Source organism: Antechinus flavipes, chromosome 3 (assembly GCF_016432865.1).
Source record: "Antechinus flavipes isolate AdamAnt ecotype Samford, QLD, Australia chromosome 3, AdamAnt_v2, whole genome shotgun sequence".
In the NCBI taxonomy this organism is placed as follows: Eukaryota; Metazoa; Chordata; class Mammalia; order Dasyuromorphia; family Dasyuridae; genus Antechinus; species Antechinus flavipes.
This window is the reverse complement of record NC_067400.1, coordinates 238,776,092-238,789,081: the sequence shown is the minus strand read 5'-3', so window position 1 is coordinate 238,789,081 and position 12,990 is coordinate 238,776,092. Positions and strand designations below refer to the sequence as shown.

The 12,990-nt window shown below is 38.0% G+C and overlaps 1 protein-coding gene across 2 annotated transcripts in view; it reads left to right on the top strand.

The window, feature by feature from the left end:
* Positions 1-656: 656 nt before the first annotated feature.
* Positions 657-12,990, top strand: part of TBC1D8 (TBC1 domain family member 8) — a 126,045-nt gene continuing 113,711 nt past the window's right edge. For both annotated transcript variants that reach the window (XM_051984741.1, XM_051984740.1), the window contains exon 1: positions 657-917. In XM_051984741.1, the coding sequence (XP_051840701.1) occupies positions 791-917 (127 nt within the window). In that variant the 5' untranslated portion in view covers positions 657-790. The remainder of the gene's footprint in view (positions 918-12,990) is intronic.

The following is a 12,990-nucleotide window of genomic DNA, read 5'->3' as shown; positions in this document are numbered from 1 at the left end:
TCCAAAGGCTTAGGAATGTAGAAGAATAATTCAACTGGTTCAGGCTAGCTGGTCCACGGACTGAGTGGAGAGTCTTCCTGATGTCTGCATCCTACCCACCCTCGCGGAGTGAAGGAGCTGGAAACTCGGAGGGAGGAATGGAAAGAAGGCGGAGGTACTAGGGAACTGGGACTGGACTTCCTCTCCCGATTCCGGAACTGTGCGCTGGGGAAGAGGCAGAAACACGGAAACCCAACCTGCTCCTACAGTAGAAGCTGCCTTTGGCTGGCGACGCCTCCGAGCCGACAGCTGGGAGGAGCTCTGGCTGGGAGCGCAGCCCTGGGAAGCGCGCTGGGCTCCAGGCTGCAGCTGCCGGTTCCTCTGCTTCTTGGGCTCTGTTGCACCCCTTTCTGTTTCTTTTTCCCTGGTCCTCTGAGGGAGCAGACTGCTGCTCCTCGGGAGGCATAGCTTCCAGCCCGAGCCCCATCCTCAGCCCCGACTGAGCTCCTTTCTCCCTACTAAGTGGGGACCGACACGGGGCTGCAGTCCCGGAGCGCACCCGCACTCCCCCTTCTCCCCGAGCCGGCTGCAGCAGATCGGACGAAAGGGGTGGGAGTGAGAGCTGAAGGGGGCGGGCCAGGGCCAGGCCCGGTGGGGGACGATGTGACCCGCGGGGCCTCTGGCAGGCGGGCTGGGGGCGGAGCCGTAAGGAGCCGCGGGATTCCGGGGCGAAGGGACAGAGGCTGCAGCCCCGACGGGACAGAGGGGACGGCAGCAGCGGCTGCTGCGGCCGCTGCGGGAGGCGCGGAAGATGTGGCTGAAGCCGGAGGAAGTGCTGCTGAAGAACGCCCTGAAGCTCTGGGTCACCCAGAAGAGCAGCTGCTACTTCATCCTACAGCGCCGGAGGGGCCACGGGGAAGGCAGCGGCCGCTTCACGGGTAAGCGGTGGGAGCCCAGGTGTCTCTCGGGACTCCCCAGAGAGAAGGGACGGACAGCAGGGATAGAGCCCTGGGTTGGGTCGAGGGAAGAGAGGCGACGGCCAAACTGAGCCGCGGGCTGGGGACAAAAGAAGGAGGGGGTAGCTTTGGAGGTCAGGAGAAGGAGCTTAGATACTTGGCAGACGGCGGAGCCCAGAGGGTTCGTAGCTAAAAGGGCCGACTCCTTGGAGGCTTCTCGGGGGCCATGGGCTGTTGGGCAAAGATGGGGAGAGGGGCTGTCGAACCTCTTAGGTGCCACTGGTCAACTCCTAGTTGAGAGTTGCTGTTTTGGAGGTGATGGAGGTGGAAGTGAAGGTTGGCTTATAGCATTTGGGATTTCCTTTCGAATTACACTTGTTAAAAAAACCCTTCCAGGTTATGCTGTGAGAGGTCCTGTCAGTGGAAGTCTATGGGATAAGAGCTAGGTGGCCCAGCTTCGTTATAGAACTGCTGGAGGAAAACTGCTTTTCAGGTAAACAAGAGTTTGATTGAGGGCCTGACTTAGAGAGATAGACTTTGTACAGAAAGAAGCAGGAAATTCTGTTTCCACCTGTGCAGGTACGTAGCGATAACCCTCGGGGATAAAGCGTGTGCAGTTTGCTCTAGCGCCATCCTTCGAGGAAGCCTGGGTCAGTGTAGGAGACGGTAACACCAGTTTCAGCTGAGTCTTAAGAAGAGGTAGGATCCTATGTAGTTCAACCCTGCCTAGAGGAATTAGGTTTACCTAAGAGGATTGCTAAACTTTTTTGTGTGGGTGACTCTTGGGAACGAGGGTGGGGGACGGGAGTGGGTAGCTTCAGACTTTCAGCTCGGTATGCCTCAAAGAGAGAAGCTACTGTACTGTCATTTCTAAAGATAATCTTCCTGATTGCAAAATTAAACGGTTTAACCTTTTTTTTTTTTTTTTTTTTTTTTTTTTTTTTTTTTTTTGGCTTCAGCTTCCCCTAAGGGAATGATCTGAGACAAAAATCTGGATTGCTAAAGGAGGGGAAAAAATCCTAAATACAAAAGAAAGTGAACACTAAGTACAGAGAATCATTGTTTTTTTTTTTTTTTTTTTTTAATTTATATCCAGCACCCAGCACAAGGGCTTGAATTCAGAAGGTTATTACTAAATGTTTGTTGAATTATGAAACAAAGGTGTGTTAAGAAATGCCATATAAAAACCAAGGGAATTGTTCAACAAGTTTCATCAGCTGAATATAACTGTAGGCACAGCTGTGTACTCTGTGTAGTAGGGAAAGCAGAAGCAGTATGAGGACTACAAAATATGTTGGGAAAATGAGATGAAAAACTGTAGTTGGAAAGTTTTGTGACAGAAATATTCAGAGAAAGGAGTCAGAGTTGTTGGTTGGATAAAATATCAAGGATGACATTGTAAATGAAGGAAAGGGACACTTTCCATGTCATTGCTCCTGCCCTCTGAATGAGAGCAATGATTTTCTGAAGAAGAGGATCAGGCTATTTATGGTGGGAGATAGATTCCTCAAAAAGTTAGACACAGGATTTTAGACAACAAAAAAGAACCAAACTAAATGAAGAAGTGAATAGAGTGCCTAGAGTCAGAACGACTAATCTTCCTGAGTTCAAATCTAGCCCCAGTCACTTACTTAGCTGTATGACCCTGGGCAAATTACTTAACCCTGTTTACCTCAGTTTCCTCATTTGTAAAATGACCTGGAAAAAGAAATGGCAAAGCACTCCAGTATCTTTGCTAAGAAAACCTCAAAGGAGAGCAGGAAGAGTTAAACAAACAAAATGATTGAACAACAAAAACAAACCATTGGAGAATCTTGAAGAGAGAAGTTCATTATCATCATTCAGGATGAAATGGAAGGGAAAGAGTAGATTTGGGGAGATTTTATCTTTTAGGATATTTGAATATCCACTTGGAGTAAGTATGATATCTACTCTTTAAGATGGACATGTTGCTCAGGATTAGAATTTGATGATAAATTGAAAAGCTGTTTCGAATCATGAAGACTTTGTTACATTCAGTGGCTTTGAATCCACTATAGTGTTTTCCCAGGCTTGGATTCTAATTGTTTCTTGCCTATAATTGTGAATACAGTGTAGTGAACCTCTTAGCAAGTGTAAGTAATGTATTTTCTTAGGACCATAGATTGAGAGCTGGTAGTTATCTAGTTGGACCTTCTCATTTTACAAATGAGAAAACTAGAGCCCAGAAAGATTGAGTGAATTTCCAAGGATCACGTAGCTAATATATGTCAGAGAAAAAAATTTTAATGCCTATCTTCCTAATTGTAAGTCCAATACTCTATACGCCACACTTCCCTTGTCCAAAACACACACATGCACACACACACTCCAAAAAATAAAACAAGTAAAAAAGAGAAAGGCAGAGTGTTGAGGGTGTTGGTCCTAAGAATCAAAAGAACTCATGTTTCCTGATTATTTAACTTCCTAGGGACACAGTGTACCATGTTGACCTTAATGATGGCACAGGTTTTTTTTTTTTCCTTCAGTTTTATGCTATACACTTTTAGATGTGAGACCATGAAATAAGTTGCATTTGTTATATAGTTGGAGAAACATTGAATTATCAGGTCAGATTGTCCTTAATGGGAATCTTATGATCTAGACTAAGAGAAATGTCACTCTTATGAAGATGTGGGAAATTATAGGAGCTTAATCTGGTAACCCAAAAAGGAAAGAATACTCAGAATAATTTGTGAGTGAAAATCATTCTTTTAAACGCTAAAAATTTGGAGTAAGATATTTAGAAAAGTGGCATTTGAGACTTTTGCTGAAAGTCAACAGAAAAGTAGAGACTATTCAAATACTATTGTAGATAAAATATAAATAGATGATTGGGGGTGGCAGGAAGGGAAAATTGTACTATAGAACTAGAGACAGGTACAAGGGCTGGAGTCAGAAAGACCTGAGTTCATAACTGGCCCCAGACTTTTACTACCTGTATGTTCCTGGGTCATTTAACCCTATTTGCTTCCATTTGTTCATCTGTAAAATGAACTAGAGAAGAAAAGAGCAAACTCTTGCAGCATCTTTGTCAAGGAAAGCTCAGATTGGGGGAGAGTGGGGCGGAGGAGGGGGTTCAGTTGCATACAGCTGAAAACTGAACAAATTAGGACTAGCTGTCAAAAGATTTGGGTTTTAACACTTATTCTGCCTCTTTCTGTGACCTTGGACCAAGGTTCTCATCTGTAAAATGAGAGGGGTGTATGAGATAGTCTCTTAGGATCTTTTTAGCCTCAGTCCTATGAGTTTTAATTTTTTGTTGTTGTTGTTGTTGTTGCTGAACTTTTACTAAAGCATATGATTATGAAAGAGAGGGCACTGTGGCCAGAGCAGAAGAACCGGCCTGCAATGACAGGGAAAAATAATTAATGAAAAATGAGTTTAGGTGAAGTAAGACCTAGGGAGAAATAGAGAAATAAAAGATTATGATCATATTATTCTTGAACATGGAAACAGAACACTTGTGGGGCAATCACCTGGTGATGACCATCCTATTTTTTTATAACCTATAACTAAAAAAAAACAAAAAAAAAAAAAAAAACAAAGGAAAAATGACAAGGGTTGAGATAAGTATAGAGGGTGGAACTTATATATGTAGAGGGTGGAAATGTAACACAGGCTAGTAGTAGTCCCTTCTATTCACCACTCTCTGGATCTCTCCACATTACCTGGCAATTATCTAAAGATAGTGAAGCTGCTCGCACTGGAAACTGCCCTTCCAGTGGGTTAAAAAACCTATCTGCCAGAGCCAGTGCATCTTTATAAAAAATCAAAAAATTAATAGTGTAAAGAACTAAATTTTAAAGTTCTCTAGGGTTACCTGTGACTTCCCCTTTCTTTTGTTTTTGGAGGAGTGTCTTGAAGTCTCTTTTTCTCCTTTCTTACTATTGCCTTGAGAATTAAAAGGTATGTCAGTTCTCCAAAGTTCTCTGCTCTACAGTAAGTGAAGACATAATAAACTTCGTCCTTGTACCACTGTTTCTCAGGCAACAGAATAAGATAACTCATCTTTATCTTCCAGAGTTTATACTTCCATATCCCTAAGTTTCAGGAATTTGAAGAGCTCAGTGATAGTCTTTTGTTCTTCCACCGCAGTACTCCCCATTGGGGGCAGAGGTGTTATATTCTTTCTCAATATCAGTGAAATTCATAAAAATAGACTCCCTTTACCTCATTAAATATAAAAGTAGTAGGTTTAGCATAAAAGAGGATATTATCCTCTAAGTCAGTCTGTAAGTCAACTGAGATAGACTCACTCTCTTAGAATGATCATGCCAGTTTTGGATGAGACTTTATTACCTTTGCTAAGTGTACCACTGTAGGAGATTTTCAGAGTGCCAATATGAGAGATATTGGTGCATTCAAAGGGAAATAAACAACTGGGCAATACTAAGTTGCAGATGGTGCCATGTGGTATTCTCTTTTTTAAAAAAAAAAAATATATATGATGGTTCTCTCTGGGAGCAGGTTTCTTGGGGAGGTTTTCTGGAGGCAGCCTTAGTTTCGGTTCTGAGTAATAATCACCTCAAATACAGCCAGCAGATAAAATCCAAACATTTATTTTCTCCTTCCAAGTCTTGTCTCTTTCTTGGGCCCGGGTAGCTTTCTTAGAGGCCTCTTTCCCTCCTTGGTTCCAAGAGCTCTTGCAGCTTGTCTGCCAGCTTCAGCCTCCAGCTCTCGCTGAATCTTGGTTGTGCCCAACTGCAGATTAGCTTCTCAATCTCCCAGTGCTCTTTGGCCCTGAGAACTTCTTGCTTATATGCTGTACACTGAGTACACACCAATCATTATATCACTGGGAAACCATTATTTGTTGTAGGATTAAATCAATTCTAAACTAGATTTAAACATTGTCTTCTCAATTCCACTTAGTACCTTGTTTCAAGTTCTGGCCCATAACATCTCCTTGTAGGATCAGATCAATGATACTGAACCATGCTAAATTAGATAATTATTGTCTCTATCAACTCTAATGACTTAACACTTTGTAAAGATTCCAACAGTGTGAAGCACCTAGTTGGATTCTTAAATAACTTTGAGATTCAGGCTTTTCTGGGATGGTAAAATGTGCTAGAAAGGAGCAATTTTTTTTTTTATTAAATCTTTTTATTTTCAAAACATGCACGGACAAGTTTTCATCATTGATCTTTGCAAAACCTTGTGTTCAGTTTTTCCTCCCTTTTTCCCGCCCCCTCCCCAGACAACAAGTAATCCAATATATGTTAAACATAGTAAAAATATATATTAAATCCAATATATGCATACATATTTATACAATTATCTTGCTGCACAAGAAAAATCAGATCAAAAAGAAAAAAATGAAAAAGAAAATAAAATGCAAGCAAATAACAACAAAAAGAATGCTATGTTGTGATCTACATTTAGTTCCCACTCTCTGGGTGTAGATGGTTCTCTCCATCATAAGACCATTGGAATTGGCTTAAATCTTCTCATTGTTGAAAAAAGTCACATCTATCAGAATTGCCATTGTATAATCTTATTGTTACCGTGTACAATGATATTCTGGTTTTCCTCATTTCACTTAGCATCAGTTCATGTAAGTCTCTCTAGGCCTCTCTGAAATCATCCTGTTGGTCGTTTTTTATAGAACAATCATATCGGAAGGAGCATTTTGTAGAAAAAAATTAGTACATCAAGATTTTCTTCTCTCCACCTTTTTGATTTACTACAAATATAAAAATGGAAGACTCTATGCTCATCTATCAGAGACCAGATCCTCCCCTTTGAGGACTATGTTGCTTTTATCCTCTACTGCTTTCAGTATTTTCTGTAGCTTTCTCTGCCTCCTTGTAGCTTGATGATATGAACTGATCTCTGGCCTATTTTCATTGTGTTCTTTAGAATGCTTAAATTAACTCTTTCTTCCTGATCTTGGATTTGATCATACTCAAATGGGTTTGTGATCTCTTGTATCTGGGTATTACCTGTAGCAATATAGATTATAACCCATCCACTTATGTTTGCTAATCCTATGTGAATCTTGTCTTTGTCTTCCCATAAATTTTACATATAGTTTCCAACTAGTATATTAGGTATCATCCTCAACTTGTTTTGATTTTGTAAGGATATCAATGGAGCACCATTGGCTCCACAGCAAAACTTCTTAAACTGTGAGTTGTGACCTCATATGGGGTCTCATAACTGAATGTGGTATCATGAAATTATCATTTACTATCTGTAAATATTTGATTTTATATCTGTTTTATATATATATGTATGTATGTATGTATATATACTCAGGGGTAATGTAAAAATTTCTCAGGCAAAAAAAAGGCATGAGTAGAAAAATTTTAAGAAGCCCTGCTCTACATGCTTATTTTGTTGACTTTTGGTATTATATTTTTCTTTGATGATATCTTTTATTATTCTCCTTTATAATCCCTTGTTTCAAGCATGTTCTTTCTTTTGTTCAATTCTGAAATCAACTCCTTTGGTCAATTTGATTTCATAAATTAAGACCATTTTTGGTAATTTAGATTAGTGTTGTCAAATTCAAATTGGAATGAGGACTATTAAATCAGACATAAGGACTTAAATTACATCAAATGACTTAGATGATTTTGTAAGCATTTTTAAAATATGACAAAGTAACATTAAATGGCATAATAATGAGAGAGGCCGCATGGGAACAGAGTCCTAATCTCCTCTACATCCTGGTTTCACTATGTTACTAACCTGGGCAAGTCATTCATACTCTAAGTGCCCTAGGTTTTTTTCTGAGAGTATAAATTGCCCACAAATTGCAAATATAGGAGAAACAAGGGCAAGAAATTCCTTTCGTGGATTATTTAAATCACAGGTCTTTGTAGGCCCGCACCCTGCAATAGTGTTTTCTTATACATGATATAATACATTTCATTTGAATATAGTAAGAGTAATGTATTCATAATTATCTAATAAAACACTCCACTCCACTCCATTCTTCTTGTAAGCATTTGACCTGGTTTACCCTTCTTTCTTAAGTATACACAGCTCTTAGAGTTTTTCCTGATGCTGCTTTCTCTTGGTTCTCTTCCTGTTTCTCTGTCTCTTTTGCACTGTCCCTCTAACTGGGGGTGGACCCTTAAGTTCTATTTTGGACTTTCTTCTATTCTTTTAATATACATTCAGTGACCTTGTCAGCTCTATGCATAGAACTTCAAAATACATAAATTTAACCCAATCTCTCTCTTGAGAATATTTTGAATATTTTGAATTGTATTTCCCATTGGTATCAATAGGAAAACTCAATACATCCAAAACAGAGCTCTTTTTTCTCTCCCCTCTTCCAATCTATCCTTTTTCATAATTTTTTCTTTTGATTGAGGGCAAGGATTATCCTTCCAGTCACTCATATTTGACTTTGTTTCCATCTCCACAACATTTTCTCATATCTGTTCCCTTTCTTCCACTTACATGGCAACCACCCTTATTTTGGTTTTCATTACTTCTCTCCTGAAATGTTAAAATAGCTTCTTAATTGGTCTCCTTTTTTCCAGATTCTCTTCTCTTCATTTCTCTCCACAGTTGTCAAATATTCCTAAAGCACAGGTCACTTCCTGGCTCAGTAAGCTCTACTAATTACTTATTGTCTGTATAGTAAAATGCAAACTTCTCATTTTGTCATTTATACTCTTTAATCTGACTCCAACCTAAATCTCCAGATTCCTTACGTAGTATTTCCCTTTACACACTTGGAACTTACAGCCAAACTGGACGGTTTGCTGTTGTTCACACATGACATTCCAACTTTTATCACATTGTCTTTGCACTGCCTGGAATTCATTCCTTCTTCATTTCTCTCTTTTAGAATTCCTAGTTGTTATTTTATCCTCAGAGTTCAGACTTAGTTTTTTCCATGAGAATCTTGCTGATTCTTTTCCCCCACCCCCATTGTTTGTTCATTCAAAAGATGAAGTAGAGAAATTGAATGAGAGACCTTTTCAAATATACCTTACTTTGATGGATCTATAATCCAAATCATTAAAGTACTCCCATAGTGTTAGGAATGACTGCCCATCCATTCCTCATCCTGTGTGGCTTTTGCCCATGTTTCCCCATCATTTCTTTATAGTTTCCCTACAATTTATTGGGGTCTTTCCTTTAAATCTTGGGACATTGTATATCTATCAGAGGTACACACAGACTTTCTATCACTTACCTTTTAGTCTGGAGGGGGAAATTGGGAGGGATTCTTCTTTTCTGTCTTGACTCAGCCTTCCACATTTATCCCATAGTCTTGCAACTCTTCTATGGCACTGCCCTTTGCATTTCTATATCTCTCTGGTAGAATTTTCACTAATTTCTCCATCACTTTTTATTACATGTGCCAGTCTGTTCATGCCCATTGTGCCTCTCCAATAACTTTTGGGAGACCCACAACTTTAAATCTTTGGTGTCTGTTGTACTCTATTACCCAAAGACACCTAGGATCACCAGAAGCATGTGATATTAAAAGGGGGACAATTGCCCAAAAACAATCCATCCTCTTTTCTTTTATTCAATTCTGAGTCCACTTTATTAGATAGATATATTGATATGTCTACTCTGGTTTGCCTGTCCAATTACAATATCATAAATAGGTACTCTTCATTTACTTTATTTTTTTCTCTGTAGATAATTAAGGTGAAATCCTCTGTGTGATGATGGTCTCAGTGTTCCAGGGCTAAATCTGATTAGCACAATGTCATCTGCAAAATGGATGCCTCAGCCTCTATAGAAAATTCTTTCACTTGTACTGTTCTGGACAACATCCATGACAGAGGCAAATAACTTTCAACATATATGTCTTCCTTGTTTTATACCTGGATTGGTGTGAAAAATCAGAAGATGTTGGATAAACTTATTTCTGTTATATCTTTCAGGGAATATCATATGACTTTAATATGGGCATGGGTGATGAATAAGTTTGGCAATGTATATATGGCTAAAGATTTTAAAAATATATAGAGATGTTCAAGAGCAGCTCAACATTTGAAGAATTGTAGCCTTTTAAATTCTGAGGCCTATTAGTGAGCAATAGATGAATAGAGAAAGCTCCATTTAGCATTGCTAACCTGTTCTTGTATTCTGGTGGTAGCCAGAGGACCACTTAAAAAATGAAACTGATGACTCTTTCACTATGTACAAATATTTTCCATAATCATTTTTGTACATTAAGAAAAAAATTGAATAATATTCTGCATACTTGAGTGGCTCCTCAAATAGGGAAAGATCTATAATTGCAGAATAAGAATTGTTATAGTAATAGCTTATATTTCTATAATACTTAAAAGTGGTAATTGATAGAAATGATTTCACTTTATCTTTACAACAGCCTTGTAGAGTAGAGTAACATAAATGCTCCAAACCCCATTTTACAGATGAGGAGACTAAGGATAGCATAAAGTTGAGTGACCTGTCCAAAGTTATACATCCAGGATATGAATCGTGTTTTTTTTTTTACTTTTGGTCCAGTTTTCTCATTTCTTTATGCATCCTATAATAAGGATTAGAGTTAGAATTGAGAAAAATTTTTTCCCAATTGTGAATTGGAAGTTTGTGGGGATTCTGTGTTTTGTTTTTTAATGTATGGAATTAGGAGAGCATAAGGTATACAGGAGCTAATTGTGTCTGTTATTTGGAGATATCCCATTCTAACTCTGCTTGACTCTATTTAGCATCAGGGTAATAATAAAATAGACATTTACATAGTATTTTAAGGTTTGAAAAGCAAAAATATACTTTGTCTCATTTGAATTTATCTACAGACATGAGATTAGCTACCAAAAGTACATCATTCCCACTTTACAGCTGAGAAAACTGAGACTCAAAGACGTCATGTAATTTGCCCACGCTTTCTCAGCTCATAAATATGTAAGGAAAAATATTAAGTCCAGATCTTCCTAGCTCTTTTACCCTTATGCCAGCTGCTCCTCATAGGGTAAATTGTGTTCTGTGCCAACAGACACACATTCTCTGAGGTAACTGGTGATAAACGAATGCCAGTAATTTCAAAGAAAATCAGAATCATTTCCCCAATAGACTTAACAGCCGTAAGTTTTGTTTATTACCTATCACCATTTCAACCTGAAATTTATCTATTCTTGTCTCTACTTCTGTCCTGTGGGAGGCATACAGTACATGAAAACAAAACAAATACCCTTTTAAAGTATAATCTCCTGCAGGGTCTATTCCGGTTGTTCTAGACAAAGAGTGACTAATACATTGTGGGCACTCAATAAATATTGATGAAAACAAAACAACAACCTTAAGCCTAGGCTTGTTGGTGTTTTTAAAATCAAATTCCTCAGTGTTTCTCTACTTTTTTGTTTCTCTTATTTAAAAAGTTTCTTGCCGTTAGGAAAATTATCTGTGAATAGATTGAATTGAAAAATAACAGAAAATGTGCTAGCCATTTAAAAGAAAAGTTTATGGGCACCTTAGAAAACAGTGATACTCAGCTTATTCTATTTTATTCTTTACTACAAACCACTAATTTCCTATTAGTCAGCCTGTGGTGATAGTCAGACCTGGTTATATTACTATTGTGTAAAGTATAAAAGTTACAATCTCTCTCAGCTGATTTTTTTATCCATCCACTAAGGTAATTTAGACTAGTTTATCTCTCTAAGTTCCCTTCTATTGCTAATTCCAATGATTTAAATTTCTTTAACATTATACTTTCCCTAATACAGTTAGTTCTACTGCTCCTTCAAAGTCTGGCTTAGCTTTAGGAAGAGGCAGATATTTTACTAACAAACAGGACAAGCTGAAAACATGAGACAAAGGAATCCTGTAAGTTTGCTTGACAAAATTAAAGAAACTTAATTAGAGAATATTATTTGAGAGAAGATAGTTGGATTCATGAGGGTCTCAGTTTACAAATTACTCTTCAGAAGACTAATGGTCTTCTTTTCATCTGCAATGGAAAGGTAAATTAGCTAGTCAATTTATTTTCTTCACTCTTTTGTTGTGCTACTTAGTTTTTAAATATATTTTAATGGGTATGTGTATGTGTGTCTGTGTGTGTGTGTGTGTGTGTGCACCAAGATGTTTTCTTTTTGTACCTATTTAATATTCAGCAAGATAAACATGTGGAAGACTAGGGCATATTATAATTATTTAGAGGATTTTATTCTACTACTTCTGTGGAAAACATTCTTCAAATAAGATAATATATCTTTAATAAAAAAAAGTTTAATATGCAAAATGTCCTCCCTTTGCTATACAATTTCACATTGCGTTCACAAGATTTTTGATACATATTCTTTAGTTTTTTTTCATGAAACTACACTTTTATCACATTAGATAATAAGTACACTTTTGACAAAATTCCTAAAACTAATTTCCTAAAACTTAATTATAGCTTGTTGGCTTTTGATATTTTAATTATTTTTCAAGAAACAAGTATTTACTTTGCCTCCAACTCTCCCCACCTTGAAAAAAAATAAAAAAAGAAATTCTTGTAACAAATATATTTAATCAGACAAAACAAATTCCTGCTTTAGCCATGCCCAAAATGTATGTCTCACTCTGTTTCTTGAATCCTTCATATCTCTGTCAAGAGGTGCATAACATTCTTTATCATTGGTCCTCTGGAACCAATGCCACTCATTTCCCAACATTAGAACCCCCTGTAGGGTATAATTCTCTGAGGACTCTGTGAGTCATATAGGATAGGCAGGCATGAATGGGTTTTGATCCGTATCACTGGTACATACACATTGAAATAACAGATTGAAGTTGGAGTCTCTTTTAAGCTTCCAGGTAGTAAAGGCTTTTTTGGAATCCATTCATTTTTTTTTTTTTTCCATGCTGCCTTTTTATATCACATTGCTTGCTATGTAAAAGGGAAAGATGTTAGAGACTTAATTATTGGTTGAAAGTTAAAGCCTTGAAACCTAGAGAACTCTGATTATTGTCACATGATATCTCTGTTATACCAGGAATGCTAACACCATCATGAAAAGTATTTATTCCTTCTCTTTTCCCCTCCTTTCCTTTTTTTACTTCTCCCCTTCTTTTCTTTCCTCTCTACTCTTTTCTTCCTTCC